Source organism: Felis catus, chromosome E2, assembly GCF_018350175.1.
Source record: "Felis catus isolate Fca126 chromosome E2, F.catus_Fca126_mat1.0, whole genome shotgun sequence".
Taxonomy (NCBI): domain Eukaryota; kingdom Metazoa; phylum Chordata; class Mammalia; order Carnivora; family Felidae; genus Felis; species Felis catus.
This window is the reverse complement of record NC_058382.1, coordinates 9,252,631-9,276,384: the sequence shown is the minus strand read 5'-3', so window position 1 is coordinate 9,276,384 and position 23,754 is coordinate 9,252,631. Positions and strand designations below refer to the sequence as shown.

General features: G+C 48.5%; 1 protein-coding gene across 4 annotated transcripts; it reads left to right on the top strand.

Annotated features, from left to right (window-relative positions):
* Positions 1–9,884: 9,884 nt before the first annotated feature.
* On the top strand, positions 9,885–22,031 carry ZNF114 (zinc finger protein 114). 4 transcript variants are annotated; one of them, XM_045046174.1, is made up of 5 exons: positions 9,885–9,957; positions 10,656–10,741; positions 18,277–18,397; positions 18,500–18,626; positions 20,230–22,031. In XM_045046174.1, the coding sequence occupies exons 4-5, from the start codon at positions 18,593–18,595 to the stop codon at positions 21,330–21,332; spliced, it is 1,137 nt and encodes a 378-aa protein (XP_044902109.1). In that variant the 5' UTR covers positions 9,885–9,957; positions 10,656–10,741; positions 18,277–18,397; positions 18,500–18,592; the 3' UTR covers positions 21,333–22,031. The 4 variants fall into 4 exon arrangements, with proteins under 4 accessions (XP_044902109.1, XP_019674845.3, XP_044902108.1 ...); XM_045046173.1 differs by lacking the exon at positions 9,885–9,957 and adding an exon at positions 9,982–10,209; XM_019819286.3 differs by lacking the exon at positions 18,277–18,397.
* The last annotated feature ends 1,723 nt before the right edge of the window (positions 22,032–23,754 follow it).

Here is a 23,754-nt window from a genome sequence, read left to right as displayed (position 1 = left end):
AGCCCACGCATTGTGCTTCTGACCAACTGGCAACAGATCAGAGGTTCCTCATGATGCGGTTTGAAGTGGTGGGGTCTGGAGCCAATAGCCAAGAAAGAATTCTTGAGACGCCTTTGTGCAGAAAGGTGGTTTTACTAAAGCATGCTGACAGGACACGCGGGCAGATAGAGCTGCCTGGGGTTGTGACGGCTGACTGATTACATAAGATTTTCTATCCTTTGGAGGGGAAGGTGACGTCCGGGTCACAGGAAATTGAATCTACAGGTTTCCGGAAGTTTGGCTGTTGATAAGATTGCTCTGTGTTTCCTTGTAAATCATTAAGACAGTTGCAAACTGATCAAGACTCCCGTCCTGCACGACTGTGATCTCTATCAGTTAGTCACTTGCTTTGCCCTTTAGCAAAGCATTAACACTGAGATAAGTAGGAACTTCCTGGAAGAATCTCATACTCTGACAGACACAAGTATTTGTCAATGGGCTGCAGGTTCCAAGGAAATTTAATTGTATCTACTTTTTTTTTTATGCCTTTGTTCCCTCACATCACTAAGACCCCCTCCTTGGGTTTGATTAATTTGCTAGAGTGGCTCACAGAACCCAGAGAAACATTTTACTTGCTAGATCGCCAGTTTATTATCTTCGTGCCCTCTCCAGACACAACTCTGTCCCCAACCCAGAATCTCTGCGAACCCTGTCCTTTTGGGTTTTTAGGGAAGTTTCCTTACATAGTCATGATTGAGTAAATCACTGGCCATTGGTGATTGATTCCACCTCCAGCCCTTTTCTCCTCCAGAGAGGCAGGGGTGCGAGGCGGGATGCGTGTGTGTTTGTGTGTGTGTGTGTGTGTGTGTGTGTAAGCTCCAACCCTCCAATCACAAGATTGGTTGCTCTGTCAACCATCCCCATCCTCAGGTGGAGGACCCACCCCATTAACTCATTAACATAACAAAAAGACTTTTGTCACTCTTAGCACAGGAAATCTAATGTTTTTGACAAAACGAAATTGTCCTTTTTTTAAAAAGTAATCTCCACACCCAGAGTAGGGCTTGAACTCAAGACCCTGAGATCAGGAGTCACATGCTCTACAGACTGAGCCAGCCAGGTGCCCCCAAAATGAAATTGTTCTTAAGAGTAAAATCATTTTGGGGCGCCTGGATGGTCAGTCGGTTGAGCGTCCCACTTTGGCTCAGGTCACGATCTCACGGTCCGTGAGTTTGAGCCCTGCGTCGGGCTCTGTGCTGTCAGCTCAAAGCCTGGAGTCTGCTTCGGATTCTGTGTCTCCCTCTCTTTCTGCCTCTCCCTTGCTCACACTCTGTCTCCCTCTCTCTCGAAAATAAATAAACATTTAAAAAAATTTTTTAAGAGAGAAAAATCATTTTGCTGTAAGAGTGAAGGACCAGGCTCTTCCACGGTCAAGGCGACTCTTGCCAACAGTGTGGAAAGCTAAGCAGAGAACCCCCAAAGGCCATCCTCTTGCCATCCGCACAGGGACCCATCTCGTTCCCTACCAACAAGTGCTCCCCAGCTTCCAGGGACTTTCACTTTGGGGCTGGCCGCTGGACATCCGCTCTCCAGGGTACTGATTAACTGTGAACTTGATTCCTTTCATCTTCCCTTGCCTGGAATAATAGTGTGATTGATCTGCCATTGGTTTGGAGTATGTGATTTCCTTTTTTTTTTTATATATAAGTTTATTTATTTTTGAGAGAGAGAGTGGGGGATGGGCAGAGACAGAGAGAGAGAGAGAGACAGAGAGAGAGACCATCCCAAGCAGCTTCCGCGCTATTCAGGCAGAGCCTTTCTTGGGGCTCCAAGTCATGAACCGAACCGGGAGATCATGACCTGAGCCGAAATCAAGAGTTGGATGTTTAACTGACTGAGCCTCCCAGGCGCCCCTGGAGTGTGTGAGTATGGCTTATTGGAGACATTATCCTGCGTTCAGCTGTAAGTAATCCCTGTACCCAACGTGGGGCTGGAAGAACTTCCAACCCCTGGATTTCAAGAGTCCCTGGCTCCAATGACTGAGGCAGACTGGTGCCCTGCCCCCTTTAAAAATAGAACGCAGCCCTCAGGCATAAAGCAAGATCAGTTAATATCATAGAGAAGACCGTGCTTTGAAATGCCTTGGTGGAGGAGAAAATACGTTCGGGGGAAATTCTTGCTTCTTTTATTTTGTATTTTATTTTCAAAGTGGATCACTTTCAAATCAAGGAATAGGGCCAGAGGATGCTACAAAGTCATTTTCCCTTTCTTAAAGGGCCCTCTATCCTCATTATGTAAACAGAGTCACGTTATCTTCGGTGTTTGTGATTTCCTGCACCGTTTTTTCCCACGTAAAGGAGGAAAAATTTTTCCTCTACCCTCTTATTTACTCTCCTGGGGGCCTGCAAATTAAACCAACAAAAGACAGATTCATTAATAGCTTTATGTTCGGGAGTTCACAGTAAAGAGGCGAAACTCAAAGAAGCAGTAGGAAAGAGGTTTGGAGCCTTAAGGGACAATCCCTAGTGAGGGAAGGGACTAGGAAACGTAGGGAGAAACTAATGGAAGATAGGAGCTATTTTAGGAAGGTCGGTTTATGCAAATTCATCTTTGCATTGACTCCCCACCTTCTAGGTAAAAGTTGCTTTTCTCTCCCTGATCCCGAGCTGGGGAGGGAGCACAGTTACCTTCCTCTAAGAGACACTTATGGTCTGCTTTCAGTGGTTTTTAAAAAAATGTTTAAATTTATTTTTGAGACAGAGAGAGACAGAACATGAGCAGGGGAGGGGCAGAGAGAGGGGGAGACACAGAACCTGAAGTGGGCTCCAGGCTCTGAGCTGTCAGCACAGAGGCGGACGCTGGGCTCAAACTCACAGAGTGTGAGATCATGACCTGAGCTGAAGTCGGACGCTCAACCGACTGAGCCACCCAGGCGCCCTGCTTTCAGGGACTTAAGGGAAGGACTGAGAGCTCGTCTTGCATCTGGTGACGCTCAAAATAATCCTTATGCCAAAGTGACATTTTGGGGTGGTATATTCCCCCACCATCACCCCCTCCCCAGCTTTATGGAGATATTGACATGTAATATATGCAGGTTTAAGGTGGATACAGTGTAAGGGTTAAATTGTAGTGTAGGGCTAACCTATAGCCTTAGGAAATTTGACACTGTAGGTTAAGAGATAACAGCCTTGTCCTATCAATCAAGGGAAATCAACTGGATTGGTGCTTGACTGGAAAACTTTGAAAAAGTGGGCCAGAGGCAGGGTCAAGGAGGTCAACTGGTTGTGGCTTAGTTGCAGAAGGTCTGAACTGTTTCCACCCCCATCTGGGAACTATTTCTTTGTTCTGTTCCCAGGTGATGATAAGATGATGTGGTCAGCTATAAAAGCTCTGTACCTGCCTGTTCGAGGCCGCACTCTGGTCAAGAGTGTCGATCCCGATCCGTTGGCCTTGCCTCTCATTGCAATAAACTTTGTTGTGACTGTCACTGGTGCCCGTAGCATTCGGTTTCAGGAGTCGTGTGGATGCAACAACAGTATAATTGGTGCTGGGTTGTTGAGCACAACAGTCAAGAAGGATTTCTTGGGGCAACTGGGGGGTGGCTCAGTCGGTTGAGTGATGGACTTCGGCTCAGGTCATGATCTCACAGTTCAGTTCATGAGTTCAAGTCCCAAATGGAGCTCTCTGCTGTTAGCACAGAGCCCGCTCGCGATCCTCTGTCTCCCTTTCTCTCTGCCCCTCCCCCAATCACGCATGTGCTGTCGCTCTCTCAAAAATAAATAAACATTACAAAATAAAGTTTGTTTTAAAAGAAAGAAAGACTTTCTGGGGCGTCCGGGTGGCTCAGTCGGTTAAGCATCTGACCTTGGCTCAGGTCATGATCTCACGGTTCGTGGGTTCGAGCCCCGCATCAGGCTCTGTGCTGACTTCTTGCTCAGCAACTGGAGCCTGCTTCGGATTCTGGGTCTCCCTCTCTCTCTGCCCCTCCCCTGCTCTCACTCTGTCTCTCAACAATTAATAAACATTATTAAAATTTTTTTTTGTTTTTAATCAAATCTTGAAAGAAAGAAAGAAAGAAAGAAAGAAAGAAAGAAAGAAAGAAAGAATTCTTGAGACGTTTTTGTCGTGCAAAGGAAGTGCTTTGATTATAGCATGGGGACAAGACCCGTGGGCAGAAAGAAAGAGGCGCACCAGAATTGTGAGGTGCGACTGATTATATATTTTTTAAGTTGGAGGGGTAGGTAGAGTTTACGGAAGTCTCTAAAGGGATTTCCATATGTTAAAGAAGACTTATAGAATCCTGGAGGCCTGACTAATGTCAAACTAAGGTTGCTTTTAGTCTCTAGCAAAGCATTAACATTAAGGCAGCTGTGAGTTCCTGAAGGAAGGTTCCCCTGGGGCTCTTCCGGTCCCCAGGTATTTATCTGTGGGCTGCAAGAGGTAAGGAAATTTAATTTTATCTGCATTTCTCTTCTCTTTGTTCTCCTCATCATAATGATTTTGCAAGGAAAGCAAAAGTCTTCCTCTATCCCTCAAGGTTTCCCAGCTGGACTAAGAATTAAACTTACACGAACTAATTAATTAATTAATTAATTAACACGAGACAGATTAATGAGAAAACAACAAAGTTGTATTACAGGCACACAGAGGACCCATAATGAAATCGAGACCCAAAGAGATAACAATGTACATTTTTTTAGATTAAAAAACTAAATAAAATAAAAATCAAATTAAATTTAAAAAATAAATAAATAATAAAACCTTTTACTTATTTTTTCATGTTTTATTTTATTTTTGAGAGAAAGAGACAGAGCATGAGCGGGCAAGGGGCAGAGAGGGAGGGAGACACAGAATCCAAAGCAGGTTCTGGGCTCTAAGCTGTCTGCACAGAGCCCGATGTGGGGCTCAAACTCAGGAACTGTGAGATCATGACCTCAGCTGATGCTTAACTGACTGAGCCACCCAGGCGCCCCAATAAATAATATCACTCTGGTTCCCACTTTAAGCAATGGTGTAACAAGAATTCTGTGTGTGTGTGTGTGTGTGTGTGTGTGTAAATATTATTCATGTGTGTAACCCTGTGACTGGGTCCCCTGAAGTTTTGTGAGGTTTTTTTAATGTTTTGTTTATTTTTTTTGATTTAAAAAAAATTTTTTTTCAACGTTTATTTATTTTTGGGACAGCGAGAGACAGAGCATGAACGGGGGAGGGGCAAAGAGAGAGGGAGACACAGAATCGGAAACAGGCTCCAGGCTCTGAGCCATCAGCCCAGAGCCCGACGCGGGGCTTGAACTCACGGACCGCGAGATCGTGACCTGGCTGAAGTCGGACGCTTAACCGACTGCGCCACCCAGGCGCCCCTAATGTTTTGTTTATTTTTTAAAAATTGTTTAATGTTTATTCAGTTTTGAGAGAGAGAGACAGAGCGCGAGCAGGGGGTGGGGGGTGGGTGGAGACAGAGACAGAGACACAGAATCCAAAGTAGACTCCAGGCTCTGAGCTGTCAGCACAGCAGGGGAGCGGGGGGGGGGGGGGGGGGACAGAGGATCCAAAGCGGGTTCTGAGATGAGAGCACAGAGCCAGATATGCGGGGCTCAAATTCACAAACTGTGAGATCATGACCTGAGCAAAGGTCACTTAACCGGCTGAGCCACCCAGGTGCCTCTGGGTATCTTTTGAGGAACTACAAGGAATGTAGGGACATTCTGCTGGGACAGAGGGCAGGGGGCTGGCCTTTTTCTCGCTGGTTCCCATCAGCCCTCAGTCAGGGGCTGCCAAGAGAGTGTGATGCCTTCCCACTTTCAGGTTGGAACACATACCAGTGTGAGTGGCCACGTGGGCTCCCCCAAGATCACTTCCTGCAGAAGCAGAGAAGCTCTGGGGTGAAGCATGAGATGAAAAGCACTTTTATAATTAATTCTTTATGAGTTTTTACGAATAATCTCAGATTATGCACAGCTGAAGTAAATAACAAAGAACAGGAGGTTGGTAGGGGAAGCAAACCCGAATGGAGTATAAGAGAAGGAAATACAAAAAATGGAAAAAGAGGGCACCTGTCTGGCTCAGTCAGTGGAGGGCTCGACTCTTGATCTTGGGGTTGTGAGTTCAAGCCCCACGTTGGGTGTAGAGATTACTTAAAGATAAAACCTTGGGGCGCCTGGGTGGCGCAGTCGGTTAAGCGTCCGACTTCAGCCAGGTCACGATCTCGCGGTCCGTGAGTTCAAGCCCCGCGTCAGGCTCTGGGCTGATGGCTCAGAGCCTGGAGCCTGTTTCCGATTCTGTGTCTCCCTCTCTCTCTGCCCCTCGCCCGTTCATGCTCTGTCTCTCTCTGTCCCAAAAATAAATAAACGTTGAAAAAAAAATTTTTTTTTAAAAAAGATAAAACCTTTAAAAAAATCTTAGCAGTATTGGGGAGGGGGTGGGGAGTGCATATTACCTTTAAAAGAATAAAAATTATAATGACAGCTGAATTTCCAATAGAAAGATCGGACCACAGAGAAAGTTATGGGATGATGTCTTCAAAGCGCCAAAGAGAAAATGCCAATCTAGAATTCTATACCCAGTAAAAATATCTTTTAAAAATAAAAGTGAGTGTGCCTGGGTGGCCCAGTCGATTAAATGTCTGACTTCGGCCTCAGGTCATGATCTTCTGGTTCATGGGTTCACGCCCCACATCAGGCTGCTGTCAGTGCCCCTTTCCACCCATGTTTATAGCAGCATAATTCACAATAGCCAAAAGTTGAAGACAACCCACCGGTCCGTAGATGGATGCAGGGATAACCCAATGTGATGTATCCATACAATAGAATATTATTCACCCATAAAAAAAGGTGCATGAGGCATTGACACAGGCTATGACACGGGTGGACCCTGAAAACATTATGTCAAATAAAAAAGCCAGACACAAAAGGACATGTATTATATGCTTCCAATTCTATGAGGTACTTAGAGTTCATTTTTGTTTATTTTGAGAGAGAGAGGATCCCAAGCAGGCTCATGAGCTATCAGCACAGAGCCCGATGCAGGGCTCAAACTCGTGAACTGTGAGATCATGAACCGAGCCAGAATCAAGAATCAGATGCTTAACCAACTGAGCCACCCAGGTGCCCCTCTATGAAGCACTTAGAACTGTCAGTCGTAGAGAGGGAAAGCAGGTAGACGTTATTGAGGGCTGGAGGGAAAAGGAAGCAGGGAGCAAGCACTCAAATTGTGGCGAGTGACTGATGTCAGCCTTCTGTGACCATCTCAAGCGACCTCAAGGAAGAATCAAAAACAACTGGGGCACTCAGGTGACTCAGTCGGTTGAGCGTCTGACTTCGGCTCAGGTCACCATCTCTCGGGTTCGTGAGTTCGAGCCCCGTGTCGCCTGCTTCAGATTCTGTGTCTCCCTCTTTCTCTGCCCCTTCCCTGCTCATGCTCTGTCCCTCTCCTTCTCTCAAAAAGAAATAAACATTAAAAAAATTTTTTTAAGAATTAAAAACAAAAAAAGGAAGAGCTGAAAACCCGGTTAAGCAGAGGCACGCAAGCAAAATATTTAATCAGATAGGATAGATACATAATGTATTGAGGTGACTTGAGGGTCTCTCTCCTGTCTCCGTGGAGACGTAATTTTTACGCCAGAAACAAATTACACCTTGTGACGCTCAAGTATTTGGAGAACTGGTTGCAAACAAGGATACGCGTCTCCCTTTTGTTTATATGATCCCCAGCAGCTAACAAGCTTTGGAGGAGTTCTTTTAATGTTTATTTATTTTTGAGAGAGAGAGACAGAAAGAAAGAGTGCGCACACGTGCGCGAGCGAGCCGGGGAGGGGCAGAGAGTGAGAGAGACACAGAATCTCGGAAGCAGGCTCCAGGCTCTGAGCTGCCCGCACAGAGCCCGACGCGGGGCTGGAACCCGCAAACTTCGAGATCATGACCTGAGCTGAAGTCAGACGCTTAAGGGACAGAGCCCCCCAGGCGCCCCTGGAGCAGTCTTCAGAGCAAAGGAGAAGACTGTTTCCCGGGCGGTGGTGAACAGAGGTCGGTTTTCTCTTAGTGGACAGGATACAGAATTTTAGCTTGGAAAGATGAAAAAGTTCTGGAGACGGACGGTGGTGATGGTTGCACAACAGTGTGAATGTGCTGAATGCCACTGCACTGTACCCTTAACGATGGTTAAAGGGGACATGTCTGTTGCTGTATATTTTATCACAACAAAAACTTTGTCACAGTGGAGGTGGGGGTGGAGGGAGATGCACAGAGCGCAGAGGATTTGGGGGGCAGTGAAAACACTGTATAAAAGTGGACACGGGTGGTTATACATTCGTCCAAATCCACAGAATATACAACATCAGGGGCACCTGACTGCTTCGGTCCGAGAAGCAGGCGACTCTTGATCTCGGGGTTGTGAGTTCGAGCCCCACATTGGGGGTAGAGATGACTTAAATAAAATATAAATAAAATAGCTTAAAAAAAAAAAGAATATACAACACCAAGAGTGAACCCAAAGGTAAACTGTGTAATCACTTTGGTGATTACCCTGTATTCAATGTAGGTTCGTCTCTAGTTTAAAAAAAAAAAAGTACGGGGCACATGGGTGGCTCAGTGAGTTAAGCAGCTGACTGTTGATCACAGCTCAGGTCTTGATCTCATGGTGGTGAGTTGGAACCCCGCATTGGGCTTCACGCCCAGCGTGAACAATAAATTAATTAAAATAATTAATAATTAATTAAAAATAAATTACTTAAAATTTAAGTGAAAAAAAGTAGCATTCTGGTGCTTAATGTTGATACGGGAGGAAACTGTGCATGTTTGGGGACAGGGGGCATATGGGAAATCTCTGTACCTCAGTTTTGTTGTAAACCTAATACTGCTTTAATAATAATAATAGTCTTTTTAAAATATATTTTTAAAAAATTTTAAGGCTTATTTGAGAGAGAGAGAGAGAGAGAGAGAGAGAGAGAGAGAGAGAGAGACGGAGCACAGGCAGGGGAGGGGCAGAGAAAGGGAGACACAGAATCGGAAGCAGGCTCCAGGCTCCGAGCTGTCAGCGCAGAGCCCGAGGCGGGGCTCGAACTCAGAAACGGGGAGATCATGACCTGAGTCAAAGTCGACCGCTTAGCTTAACCACCTGAGCCACCCGGGCGCCCAGAAGTGGTTTTTTTTGTTTGTTTGTTTTTTGGGTTTTTTTTTGTTTTTTGTTTTTTGTTTTTTTTTTTAAGTAATCTCTACACCCAATGTGGGACTTGAACTCACAACCCCAAGATCAAGAGTCGCGTGCTCCACGGACTGAGCCAACCGGGCGCCCCATGAAGTCTTTTTTCCAACACAAGTTTAGGGGCACCCAGCTGTCTCAGTCAGTGGAGCATTGGACTCTTGATCCCAGGGTTGTGAGTTCGAGACTGACCTTGGGTGGGCGATTACTTTTTTTTTTTTTTAATTTTTTTTTCAACGTTTATTTATTTTTCGGACAGAGAGAGACAGAGCATGAACGGGGGAGGGTCAGAGAGAGAGGGAGACACAGAATCAGAAACAGGCTCCAGGCTCTGAGCCATCAGCCCAGAGCCCGACTGGGGCTCGAACTCCCTGACCGCGAGATCGTGACCTGGCTGAAGTCGGACGCTTAACCGACTGCGCCACCCAGGCGCCCCTGGCGATTACTTTTTAAAAGACGAGTTTAGGTACAGAGTAATAATAGGCAATGTAAGCTTTAGGGTAGAATTGCATTCCTAGAGAGGAGACATTTCATAAAAGGTTAATTGACTTGACTTTTAGCGGTTCCCTGCCCTTTCCTAGAGAGCCGGGGAACTGGCTGGGCTGGCCTCCGTCTTTGGGGGAGGGGAGGAGGGGAGGAGGGGTGGAGCAGGGGTGGAGGTGGGGCGGGGAGGGGGCGGGAACGGGGCGGGGTTGGGGGAAATCCCCAGTCCGGGTTGAAGGTATTCCGCGGACGCTCTTCGCCGGCACCTGCAGGGCAGGTGACCCTCCAGTTTAAACAGATGTAGGTGATTTGTTGTTGTTGTTGTTGTTGTTGTTGTTGTTGTTGTTTTTAACAGGGTCGCGGGGAGCGGGGGCCGCGTCCTCGCCGGCTGGATTCAGGCAGCTGTTCTCTTTCCCTGGAATTGGGGATCGGAGGACGTTCTGGTTCCTCGCGGGAGGGTCGCCGGTTCAATCCCAGTAACGGTCAGCACAGTATTTTCTTACATCTGTTGGCGCAGACCTCGCAGGTCACCGGCTGGTCAACGCTCGCGGGGTGAGGAAGGCAGCGGAAGGAAAGGAAGGGGGAGGCCTGAGAGGGAAACTGAGGACCCCTCCTCCCGACCGTGTCCTCTTCCAGGGCAGAAAAAAAGTCTTCCTTTCCTTGGGAAGCGCCTCTCTTTCTGGACGCCTCTAAGGAGCAGAAGTGGCTGGGGAGACCCTGGGTGCGGGGGGTGGGGGGTGGGGTCCCAGGGTGGGGCTGGGGGGGGCAAGTCCCGGGATCCCCTTCCTGCTGGCTCCTCCTTCCCCTGCTCCCACCCCTTAAACCGTCCATTTTGAGGAGCCGGGGTCCGGAAGCAGATACAAAAGGCCCGCGCAGGATGAATCTCTGTCGTCGATCCCTGTTGGGGGGGGGGGGGGGGGGCGTGGTGAGGGCGTGGTTTTTTATTTTATTTGCTTATTTAATTGTTCTTTTTGCAATCCCACCCCTCTCGTCTGCAGCCCTGCAACCCTCTATCCGGTGCAGGGAATGAGCTCTTGGGCTGCGCCACCCACAGACGCGTCCAGAAGCCGGTGCAGCAGGGATGGTGAGTGTGCCGGCTTGTCGCACGATCCACACCGCGGGCGGGACCGGGTCGGATTCCGGGGAGTCGGGGGCAGCTGTCTGCGGCAGCCTGATTGCCTCCGCCCTGGAGGAGAGGGGAAGCCGAGAGCGGCCCACGTGCTGAGCCCTAAAAGCCGCCGGGGGAAGGGGCGGTCCCTCCACGCTGTGGTCCGTGGAGTGGGCAGGGAGATACCTGCGTGCAGCGTGGGGGGGAGGGAGGGGGAGGGGGGGAGGGCAGGAGCGGGGGAGGGGGGCCGTTCAGACCCATGAAGTGTTGGAGCCCCTCAGCGATTAGGAGAATTCCGGGCACGTTCACATGGAGAGGGTGGCCATCGGGTTCTCCTCTCCTAGAGAAAGGATTTCGGGGTCTGGGTTTGGTCCAGTGAGCACTTTCTTTCTTGGGGGGGGGGCGGACTGAGACCTCCGTAGAGAGCGTTTCTGAAAGAACACGTTGAAAGGAGTTCAAGGGAAGTTGTCAGCATGGAACCCCATGGTCTGAACAAATTGCCTGTCCTTAGGCTCCTCCAGGAAGGTCTCGTTCACGGGAAGCTCAGCGCACAGGGAGGGGGGGATGCGCTCTAGCTGCCAGACGTGGGGGGTTTCTTTCCCACCTGCTTCCCCGAGACGACCCCAAATTACACATTCTCTTTGTTCGTTTGTTTTCTCCCACTGTCCCAAACATTATAATGTGTCTGAGATCGCCAGGGACTCACCTGGAGCCCCCGTTGTAATGGTTTGTTGCAAGGAGAGAGAGATCGATCGCACCTGAGAGGAACCTGAGGAAGGAAGGGTTGGCGTTATTATAGGATCCCAAGGGGGTGGGGGGGGAGGTGGTAGTAATTCAGGGTAGGTGTATGTAAATGGACCCGGGCTTAGATAGGCTCAAACTGAGCCCAGTGTAAAGGAGTTATCTGGTCTGGACGTTCCCTTGGAAACTACAAGGTCAAGATAGATGTGGAATGTTGTGTCCCAAACCCCTTATCAGGAGTCCTGCCCCAGGTTGCAGATCGGAGGCGAGGCCGCTTCTCTGTCCCAGGGACTCAAGATCCCCCAGGCAAGAGTGGAATGTTCTCTTCTTACCGATATGATAGGATGTCAACTGGGCTACGAGTTTCAGGGGATAAAGTTTATCATTGAGTTAGAAAAGAGTTGAGTAAGGGTGGAGGCGGGGGGAGGGACAAAAGTCCTTTTGTCTTTGCTGCTGGTTTCATTCTTGTCTGATTGCAACTGGGGGGGGGGGGGGGACGGGACGAATGGCTGGGAGGCGGTTCATTCACAATGGCAGGGTTGCCTAAAAATCTCCTGTTTGCCCCAAGCACCTAATGACTTTATATTTATTTGAGGGTCACAGTTCTGTTTTGTGAAAACCTGGGTTCGCGTAAACCCCAGCGTAGTGAATACAAGGGGAACCCACGTAAACCGGTGACATTTTTGAGACCAACGTAGTATGGTTGCCTCTTTCTTAAACGGAATCAGTATATTTAAGAAGATGTGGGAATTCGGTTCGTGAGTTTGAGCCCCGCATCGGGCCTGTGCTGACAGCTCAGAGCCTGGAGCCTGCTTCGGATTCTGTGTCTGTCTGTCTCTCTCGCTCTCAAAAATAAATAAACATCTAAAAAAAATTAGAAAGTTCTTTTGTACTAAGCTTTTCTTCCCCCTCTCTCGCTATTTAAAGATTTTATTTTTAAGCAACCTCTGCACCCAACATGGGGCTCGAACTCGCAACGCTGGGATCAAGAGTCACATGCTTTACAAACAGCCAGCTGTGAGCCCCTGTACTACTAAGCTTTTTAAAACCAAGAATGAGGGGTGCCTGCCTGGTTCAGTCAGCAGAGTGTGGGACTCTTGATCTCAGGATTGTGGGTTCGAGCCCCACGTGGGGGAGAGAGATTACTTAAAATCTTTTCAAAATTAAATAAAAATAAAATAAAAGCCAGGATGAATTGGCTGTAAGATTACATGGCAGAATAAATAAAATTAAGCCTTTGGGGCGCCTGGGTGGCGCAGTCGGTTAAGCGTCCGACTTCAGCCAGGTCACGATCTCGCGGTCCGGGAGTTCGAGCCCTGCGTCAGGTTCTGGGCTGATGGCTCAGAGCCTGGAGCCTGTTTCCGATTCTGTGTCTCCCTCTCTCTCTGCCTCTCCCCCGTTCATGCTCTGTTTCTCTCTGTCCCAAAAATAAATAAAAAACATAAATAAATAAAATTAAGCTTTAATATATGAATTAAGTTTATGAAAAATTTCATAAAGACAAGAGTACATAAAACTTAACAAGTAGAATTATTCTAATTTTTATTAGTTTTATTTTATTTTACTTTATTTTAATTATTTTATTTTAGTTGTAGCCTCCATGCCCAACAGGGGACTTGAGCTCGGGACTCAGATTAAGAGTTGCACGCTCTACCGACTGAGCCAGCCAGATACCCCACAAATAGATTTTTAAAAATTTTTCTTTCAAGTTTTATTTATTTTTGAGAGAGAGAGCATGAGTTGGGGAGAGGCAGAGAGAGAGGGAGACACAGAATCCGAAGCAGGCTCCGGGCTCTGAGCTGTCAGCACAGAGCCTGACGCGGGGCTCGAACTCACAAACTGCGAGATCATGACCTGAGCCGAAGTCGGACACTTAACCGAGCCACCCAGGCTCCCCGGAATTTTAAAAATAATGTAATAAATAGGTAGGTCCTCAGGTTAAGGAATCAGACACTGCTGGTGGTTAGAGGCCCTCGGCCTGACCCCATTGCCCTGCCTCCTTCTGGGGTTAATCACCATCTTGAAATTCTTTTTAAGTTTATTTATCTTGAGAGAGAGCATGCCCTCGAGTGGGGGTGGGGCAGAGAGAGAGAGAGGAAATCCCAGGCAGATTCCGCACTGTCAGCTGAGAGCCTGACTTGGGGCTCAAACCCACCAACCCTGAGACCGTGACCTGAGCCAAAACCAAGAGTTGAACGCTCAACCGACTGGGCCACCCAGGCGCCCCGCCATCTTGAATGTTCTGTCGATCATTCTTTCGGTCTTCCTTTTTTTTTTTTAATTTTTTTTTCAATGTTTCATTTTATTTTTGGGACAGAGAGAGACAGAGCATGAACGGGGGAGGGGCAGAGAGAGAGGGAGACACAGCATCGGAAACAGGCTCCAGGCTCCGAGCCATCAGCCCAGAGCCCGACGCGGGGCTCGAACTCACGGACCGCGAGATCTTGACCTGGCTGAAGTCGGACGCTTAACCGACTGCGCCACCCAGGCGCCCCGTTGGTCTTCCTTTTTTTCCCCGTTAAGTGTATATTTGAAGCATTTTCAGACCTGCGGTGAATGTATAGTAATAATAAAACAAATACCCATGGAAACGTAAAGATTTGCAGATTTGCTAATATTTTGCTTTATTTGCTGTCTGTGTATGAACACATGGTCGCATAAAGTCAGGTACGCAGGTTGCCCTGTTGGCTGTCTGTATGCGCGTGCGTGTTCACAGATGCCCGTGCACACTTTTTTTGTTTGTTTGTTTTTTGCTGAACCACCTGAGAGAGACTTTGAGATATCGCGACATCTCACCCCTTGCGCCTCAACAAGTCTCCCCCGAAAACAGTGCAGTTCCCAGGTTTCTGCAGGGTGTCACTGAGTCCGCCCCTGTGTTGCTTAGGGATGCGGAACGGTCCCCACCTTGGCTGCTGCTCGGACAGAACTGCCGGGATCACTTTTGTCCAGGTGTCCTTCCTGCTTCTCACGCGGAAGAGTGTCCCCTGCCACTCATGGGCAACAAACGGGACCTTGTTAGAAATCCCACGCCCAGGCTCCTCCCCAGGCCTGGGGAACCCGATTCAGTTTCGAAAGCCAGTTCCGCAATATAAATCTTGGAGTGGAATTATAGGTAGTAGATTTGGGACTGTCTGATTTTCTTTTTCTTTTTTAATTTTTTTTAACGTTTATTTATTTTTGAGACAGAGAGAGACAGAGCATGAACGGGGGAGGGTCAGAGAGAGAGGGAGACACAGAATCTGAAGCAGGCTCCGGGCTCTGAGCTGTCCGCACAGAGCCCGACGCGGGGCTCGAACTCAGGGACCATGGGATCATGACCTGAGCCGAAGTCGGCCACTTAACCGACTGAGCCACCCAGGCGCCCCTCTTTTTTTTTTTTTTTTTTTTTTTTAATTAAAAATGTTTAATATTTACTTTTGGGAGTTGGGTGGGGAAGGGAGGGGCACAGAGGATCCGAAGCAGGCTCCGCCCACGTGACAGCACAGAGCCGGAAGCAGGGCTCGACCCCAGGAACCACGAGGTTGTGACCTGAGCCAAAGTTGGACGCTTCACCGACTGAGCCCCCCGGGTGCCCCAGGGCTATCAGGTTTTCTGTGTGAAAGAAATGTTTTTCACAATATGAGCGTAGCAGTTTGCATCCACACAACAGGTTTTTTGGTTTTGTTTTGTTTTGTTTTGTTTTGTTGTTAGTAGGCTCCATGCCCAACATGGGGCTCGAACCCGTGACCTCAAGATCCGGAGTGGCATGCTCTACTGACTGAGCCAGCCAGGTGCCCCACACAACATATAAAAATTACATATAAAAATTACAGTACACAGTGCGCATCACGTCGGGATCGGCGCCGACAGCATGGAACCTGCTTGGGATTCTCTCCCTTTCTCTCTGCCCCTCCCCGCCCAAATAAACAAACATTAAAAAATATATACTAAGAAAAAAAAAGAAAGAAAAAGAAGAAAAATCGCACCCTCTCCCAACTGAACCAACCAGGCGCCCCGGGAGCCGGATTCCTTTTAGGCAGGGCGCAAACACCAGGCATAGGTGCCATTCGTTCCTCCTACAGGCTCATGGTGTGACGGGCACTCGCTCCCCTCCCTTTCCTTGACCACCCAGGAGCAGTTGGTGCCTGGGAAGGTCCCAGCCACGTGACCGCTCCCTGGTGCAGTTGAAGCCAAAATCCAAAGTTGGATGCTTAACTGGCTGTGCCCCCCCAGGCGCCCCCTGAGGGTTTTTGTTTTATTTTATTCTTATTTATTTAATTTTTTTAAATTATTTTTTTTATTATTTTTTTTTAAATTTTTTTAACATTTATTTATTTTTGAGACAGAGAGAGAGCATGAACAGGGGAGGGTCAGAGAAAGAGGGAGACACAGAATCTGAAACAGGCTCCAGGCTCTGAGCTGTCAGCACAGAGCCCGACGCGGGGCTTGAACCCACAGACTGCGAGATCATGACCTGAGCCGAAGTCGACGCTTAACTGACTGAGCCACCCAGGCGCCCCTTTAATTTTTTTTTAAGAGAGATCACAAGCGGGGGAGGGGAGCAGAGGGAGCGAGAGAGGAGACAGAACCCCAAGCAGGCTCTGTCAGCCCAGAGCCCGTTGCGGGGCTCAAACTCACGAACCAAGAGATCATGAGCTGAGCCGCAATCGAGAGTCTAATGCCTTCCCCGACTGAGCCACACAAGTGCCCCGAGACGTGCTGTTTTATGGCCCCTTTGGTTTCCCCTTTTTGGGTGTCATGATGCGGTCACGTGTTCTTAGTAACGAGTTCGTTTCAATCAGTTGCACAGTTACGGTTCAGAATCTCCCCAACTGGGCCATTGGCAGACCCTTTACAGTCAACGTGTGTCTGTCTGTCTGTCTTTCTGTCTTTCTTTCTTTCTTTTTTTTTTTTTTTAATTTTTTTTTCAACGTTTATTTATTTTTGGGACAGAGAGAGGCAGAGCATGAACGGGGGAGGGGCAGAGAGAGAGGGAGACACAATCGGAAACAGGCTCCAGGCTCCGAGCCGTCAGCCCAGAGCCCGACGCGGGGCTCGAACTCACGGACCGCGAGATCGTGACCTGGCTGAAGTCGGACGCTTAACCGACTGCGCCACCCAGGCGCCCCATCTTTCTTTCTTTCTTTCTTTCTTTCTTTCTTTCTTTCTTTCTTTCTTTCTTCCTTCCTTCCTTCCTTCCTTCCTTCCTTCCTTCCTTCCTTCCTTCCTTCCTTCCTTTTTCTTTCTTTCTTTCTTTCTTTCTTTCTTTCTTTCTTTCTTTCTTTCTTTCTTTCTTTCTTTCTTTTCAGCCTCTGTATTTCTTAACACAGTCTAAGGTGGCTTCTCCGCCTTCTGACAGCACAGGGTCCCTCAGACTCACCCTGTGGATTTTCTCTTCCTAAATCAGCCCATTTCTCAGGGCTTCCTGCTTATTTCTTCTGGGCGCTTTCTCCAGAGATTTGCCAGGGAAGTGCGTGCGTGTGTGTGTGTGTGTGTGTGTGTGGTTCCTGCTGATACTTTATCCTAAAGTCGGCCACTTTTGAACTCTAAAAAAAATGTTTTTAAGTTTATTTAAGTAATCTTTTCGCCAAACGTGGGGCTCGAACTCACAACCTCCAGATCAAGAGTCACACGCTCTTCTGACTTTGAGCAAACCAGGCGCCCTGACTTTTTAATGTTTTTATTTATTTTTGAGAGAGAGAGAGGGAGACACAGAATCCGAAGCAGGCTCCGGGGCTCCGAGCTGTCAGCACAGAGCCCGACACGGGACTGGAACTCATAAACTACAAGATCATGACCTGAGCCGAAGTCAGACCCCCAACCGACTGAGCCACCCAGGCGCGCTCCCTGACTTCTTAAAATTTTAGATTTGAAATCTTTCTTCTCGGGCTAAAAACCTTGCTTCCTTATGAACACGGTCCCTTTGACTGATCCTGCAGTGCATATAAAATATCTATAAGAGGGCGCCTGAGTGGCTCAGTCGGTAAGCGTCCGACTTCGGCTCAGGCCATGATCTCACAGTTCGTGGGTTCGAGCCCCGCGTCGGGCTCTGTGCGGACAGCTCAGAGCCTGGAGCCTGTTTCGGATTCTGTGTCTCCCTCTCTCTGACCCTTCCCCGTTCATGCTCTGTCTCAAAAATAAATAAACGTTAAAAAAAATTAAAAAAAAAAAAAAAACAGGGTTTGGAGGCACCTGGGTGGCTCAGTCGGCTGTGTCCAACTCTCGGCTTCAGCTCAAGTCGTGATCCCAGGGTCATGGGATCGAGCCCCACATCGGGCTCCGGGCTGAGTGTGGCGCCTGCCTGGGATTCTCTCTCTCTCTCCCTCTGCCCCTCCCTCCCCCCCTCACACTCTGTCTCTCTTTCCCTTAAATTGTGTGTGTGTCTGTATATATATACAGACCACAGGATATCACTTTACATCCATGGATAAGAGATCTCGCTCATTCTTTTTTTTTTTTTTAAGTGTTTATTTTTGAGAGAGAGAGAGAGAGAGACAGCCCGAGTGGGAGAGGGGCAGAGAGAGAGGGACACACAGAAGCCAAAGCCGAACTCTCAGCACAGAGCCTGATGTGGGGCTCGAACTCACGAACCCTGAGATCATGAACCGAGCCAAAATGAAGTCGGATGCTTAGCTGACTGAGCCACCCTGGCGCCCCGGGAGGTGGGCTAGCTTAATATACGACTGGCAAACGCCTTTCCTTGGCCCGCCTTCGTTGCAGACAACCCACCCCAGTCTCCACTTCTGAAGAATATCGTGTGACATTCTTCCCCTCCGTGTGTCTGTGCCCAGATTTCCTCCTCTTGTGAGACCTCGGTCGATTGGGATAGGGCCCACCTACTCCAGCGTGACCTCCTGGTACCCCTTGCGAATCCGCAAATGCCTCATTTCCAAATCGGGGTCACATTCATAGGTACTGGGGGGCGGGAGGGGGGGGTGTCAGGACTTCGGCCTGTCCTTGGGAAGGGTCGCGACTCCGTCGGTAACAGCGCCCCAAACGGGCGTGTTGTTTTAGGACGCCGTGACCTTCACAGACGTGGCCGTGAATTTCACCAAGGAGGAATGGGCCCTGCTGGACCCCGCGCAGAGAAATCTCTACAGAGACGTGATGCTGCAGAACTGCAGGAACCTGGCCTCCGTGGGTGAGGATGCTACCCTCCCTCGCTTACCCGTGGCCGGGCCCCACGCGAGTCTGGCCCTTCCTGAGTTCCCGGAGGGGTGCTGAGAAACGGGGCCAGGACCGTTAAGCAGGGGCGCTGTGGCCCCTGCCCCCCCCCCCCCCGGGGGTGGACGCAGGGTTTGACCCCATGAGAGGGGAACTCTGTCCGTTGCGGTTCATTTGTATTCGCTTCATGATTAACAGCCCTCGGGGGATCCTTAGGTGGGTGAACACGGAGCGCAGAGGGTGTTAGCGCATGCGTGAGGGAAGCGGAGGGACCGCTTAGGTGCGGCAGAGTCATACTTGCTTGGCTTCAGAACCCCTGTTTCAGGGAGTTTCTGTTTCTGGCACCGCTGAATCCTATTCCGCTGTGTGGCCAGACTATATTTTGTTTCTTCGGCTCAGGTCACGATCTCATGGTTCATGGGTTTGAGCCCCGCAGCGGGCTCTGTGGGGCTTGGGATATTCTCTCTCTCTCTCTCTCTCTCTCTCCCCCCCTCCCTCTCTGCCCTTCCCCCGTTCTCTTTCTCTCTCAAACAAAATTTTAAAAATTAAGAATAATAAAAAGAAAGAGGGGCGCCTGGGTGGCTCAGTCAGTTGAGCATCCGACTTCAGCTCAGGTCATGATCTCACAGTCCGTGAGTTCAAGCCCCGCATCGGGCTCTGTGCTGATAGCTCAGAGCCTGAGCCTGGGGCCTGCTTCAGATTCTGTGTCTCCCTCTCTCTCTGACCCTCCCCCGTTCATGCTCTGTCTCTCTCTGTCTCAAAAATAAATAAACATTAAAAAATTAGAAAAAAAAAAAGAAAGAAAGAATCCATTTCATCTGGGAGGCAAGCAAAGACTCTAAGACGCATCAGAATCGTCCAGGCTTTTATTCTTTCTTTTTGTCCCAAAGACCTGTGCCCCTTTAAAGTCACACACGGACTCTGACTTAGTCCGTCCGGGCTGACACCGTACCATGTTCCAGGTGGCTTTCACACACTTGTCTCTTCACTGGGAAGTCCAAGGTCAAGGTGCCAGTAGGTTTGGTTCCCAGCCAGGCCTCTCTTCCTGGTTTGCGGACGGCCGCCTTCCTGCTGTGTCCTCACGTGCTAGAGAGACAGCAAGCTCCGTTCTGCTTTTGTAAGGACACCAGTCCCATCGTGGGGGCCCCACCGTCACATTCTCATCTAGACCCGATTACCTCCCAGAGGCCCCACCTGCAAATCCCAACATCACATGGGGGATGAGGGCTTCAACGTAATGGATTTCTGGGCGACACAGAAACAGTCCATGGCAGACTCTTTGTCCGGTTCTCTTCCATGGGGCTACACCTTCCTGACGACTCCTTTCCTCGATCCCTGAACAAGCGTTTCGTAGCAGGTCCCGTCCACACAGCACCCGTCCTCACTGCGGTCGAGCTCCCAGCACGGCCCAAATCCCTGATGTCTTTCTGCTGTCTTGCTCACTCTTCCTTCCCTCTCGTGCAGAGTGACCGTTTGACAAGAAACCCACCTGGGCACTTCCCGGCCTTATCCTCCCCAACCCATCCCCAACCCACCTTAGCTCTCAACAAAGAACTCGACTTTTGTGCACTTTATTTCAGACTCGCTGAATCAACGTAAGACCCAAAACTCAACCCCCCGGCAGGACATTCTCGCCGAGAAGACCCCTCGAGGAGCGACCAGAGTGTGTGCCGTGAGCCGCATTTCCCGGCCCTCCCCGCGGGGAAAAGACTGGAAATGCCACGAGACGGGGGAGCCGCCCAAGCAAAGGGACCGAAAGTGGCAGCAGGCTGCGGGCGTTCACAAGACGGGCGAGTCTCCGGTCAGAATCTGTGAATATCGCGAAACGAAGGACGATCCTAAACCAGGCTCCAAGCTTGTGCCTTCCCAGAGAGATGCCACAAGAAACCGTAACCCAAACTGGGGCTCAGATATCCTGAAACAAAATCCTGTCCTAACCAGTAATCAAAAGATCTATAAAATCTACGGATATGATAGACTCTTATGGCAAAGCATTGTCTTGACCCCGTTTGTGAGGAGTCAGACGGGGCCGGAGTCAAACGTGTGGCCTCACGATTACAACAATGTGCCTCACAGCCATAATAACATTCGCATGGGGACGGACGTTCATGAATGGGATCCATTTGGAAAAGCCTTTGGTGAAGACGTTAGCCTCAACGTATGCAGGACTCACGTTACAGAGAAAACCTACGCGTCCGATCCATGTGGAATCACCTTCCAAGACAGCTCGATCCATGAGGCACAGAGGCAATCCTGTATGGCAGAGGCAAATCATGAGAATAAGCAAGATGAGAAATCCTTTGCCCACCCTGCAAATTCTGACTCACGCAAGGAGACTAAGCCCGGAGGGGGGAAATACAAATGTCAAGAATGTAGGAAATCTTACCTGTATCAGTCGTCCCTCGTGAGACACATGGAAATTCACACCGGAGAGAAGCCCTACAAATGCCAGACGTGTGGGAAAGCCTTTAAATATTCCTTACACCTTAACAAACACTTACAAAAGCACATTATCAAGAAGCCCTATAAATGTGGGCGATGTGGGGAGACCTTCAATGAGTTCTCAAAGCTTACCGAACACAGAAGGGTTCATATCGTAGAAAAACCCTATAAATGCGAGGAATGTGGGAAAGCCTTCATCAGTTCTCACAGATTTAAAAACCACCTAAAAACTCACAGTTGATGGGCACCTGGCTAGCCCCTTCGGAAGAGCGCGATCTCAAAGTCACGCTTTCAAGCTCCACGTGGGCTGTGGAGATTGCCTAAATAAATAAACTTGAAAAAAAAAATACAAAACGAAACTCACAGTTGAGAAGGGTCCTGCGAATGAAAGGAATGTGGGAGAAGTTTCATTAGTTTTCTCAAAATAACGAGCACATGAGGACGTTTTGGGAGGGAGCTCGAGTCTTCCCTCAACGACAGAAATGTGAGAACCCAACACCTTGACATATTCACACCCTATGTAGGTAAGGTCTCTGGAAAGTTTGTCATCTTTTTTCATCTTTGCTAGACGTTTGCCCTTGCACTGGAGACACGCCCTATGAATCTAAGGAATCTGGAAAAACCTTCAAGGTTGTCTCAGTGTAATCCTTGCACGAATTCACACTTTGGAGACTCGTCGTGGGAGTAAGGAACATGAGAAACGCCTCTTTAAACATTCGCCCCTTAAGTTACCCAAGAGACTACATCCTGGAGATGATTCTAAGATTGTAATAGATCCAGGAAAGTCTCCCCGCTTCCAAGGCACAGATGAATACATAGTAGGAGAGAAACACAGTAAATGTTAGGATTGCTGCCACTGCCTTGCCTCATCCTTCATCTGGGACCAAAATTCATTGCTTTCCAGTTTTGGTTCTCTAATAAAATCCTCCGAGATGGTGAATATGCTCTCTGTGTGCCTTTTCAGCTCTGAATTTTCAATATGTAGTAGCTTTGTTAGTATTTACACATGGGTGTTCTCACCAACACGAGGCCCTGTTTGAGCCTCATTTATTTTTTGATTTTTTTTAATACTTATTTCTGAGAGAGAGAGAGAGAGACAGCATGAGCAGGGGAGGGGCAGAGAGAGAGGGAGACAGAGAATCCGAAGCAGGCTCCAGGCTCCGAGCTGTCAGCACAGAGCCAACGTGGGGCTCGAACTCATGGACCTCAAGACCATGACCTGAGCCAAAGCCAGACACTTAACCAACTGAGCCACCCAGGCGCCCCTGAGCCTCCTTTAATTCAAGTTGGGGTTTGGTGTGCTCTGGGATAACATTTTTTTTTTGTCAGTTGGTTGTTATTGGTCATGATTTGACTGCATTATGGTCCGAGTATGTGGTCTTTATGATGCTGCTGTGGGACACGTGTTCTGATGTTCATTTCAGTCCCATGGGGCTGACTTCCGTCAACTGCCTGGCCACGTGCATTCTTCTCATCCTCTTTAGTGAGTATAAGGGTCCATAGACTTGTTTTTGCAGAGTTAGCCCTGTTGAAGGTTTGTAAATGCATTTTCTACATTTTCTCATAACAGATAGTGGGTAGATCTTGCAACCCTGACAGAATTCACTGGCTTGGATTCCCAGAAAGCTGTACGAAAGACGAGAGTGTCATTTTGTCTTAACTAAGTTCTCGCTCTCTTTCCTAGCTGCTCTCTGGAGACTGGGTGAAATTCCCTGAATTAGCACAAGCAACTTTAGGATCATTGAAATGAAGGTCATGGTCCCAATAACACAACCTTCAAAACACAAGAGTCCTCACTCCCCTGGACATGTTTTTGGGTGTCTGTGGCTGCAACAGACTGTGTGGCTAGACTAAGCAGATGAAGCAAGCCCCTGATTTGATTAAGAAGCATTTTAAGGGAGATTTTTTTAAACACGGAATTTCTTTGGTGTTGGGTGGGATCAGGGTTCAGTACCTGTCTGAATGGTCAAGATTCTTGAGTGTTTCACATTCTCTTACTAACAAAATTTTCATTCTTGATCTGTTACTGAGTAAGCTTGTAATACAATACCCCATTAGAGAAGTGTATTCTCAAAGTCTTTTAAAGTTTTTTAAAATGTTCATTTAATTTTGGGGAGAGAGAGAGAGACAGTGAGCATGAGTGTGGGAGGGGCACAGAGAAAGGGAGACACAGAATCCGAAGCAGGCTCCAGGCTCCTAGCTGTCAGCACAGAGCCCAATGCAGGGCTCAAACTCATGGACCTCGAGATCATGACCTGAGCCAAAGCCGGACACTTAACCAGCTGAGCCTCCCAGGTGCCCTGATGGAAGTCTTACAGCTTTGTCAATTCTTGCTTAATGTGTTTGTAGACAATGTTATTAGATGCATAGGAGTTTGGGCATTTTCTTTATTACAGGTGAGTTTTTTGCTTCCTGTATGTTTTAACCATCTTTTCTACTAACACTTTATTTTTGTTCATTCATATATTAAGGGAAAGTCCCTTACTATGTGGAAGACTTTACATATATCACTCCATTTATCACTCACCACCACTCCACAAATAAATGCTTATCTCCTTCTTATAACTGAGGAAACTGAAGCACAGAAGTTAAGGAAACTTGCTGATGTTAAACAGCTCCCTTTGAGTTTCAAAGCAGTGGGTGTTTTCATGGTCAAGGTCAGG

What these genes read in the sequence shown, in the direction of transcription:
- ZNF114 (XM_019819286.3), top strand. An exon ending in CAGGAACCTGGCCTCCGTGG is followed by an intron (nt 18,627 to 20,229) that starts GTGAGGATGCTA and finishes ACTTTATTTCAG; the next exon opens with ACTCGCTGAATCAACGTAAG.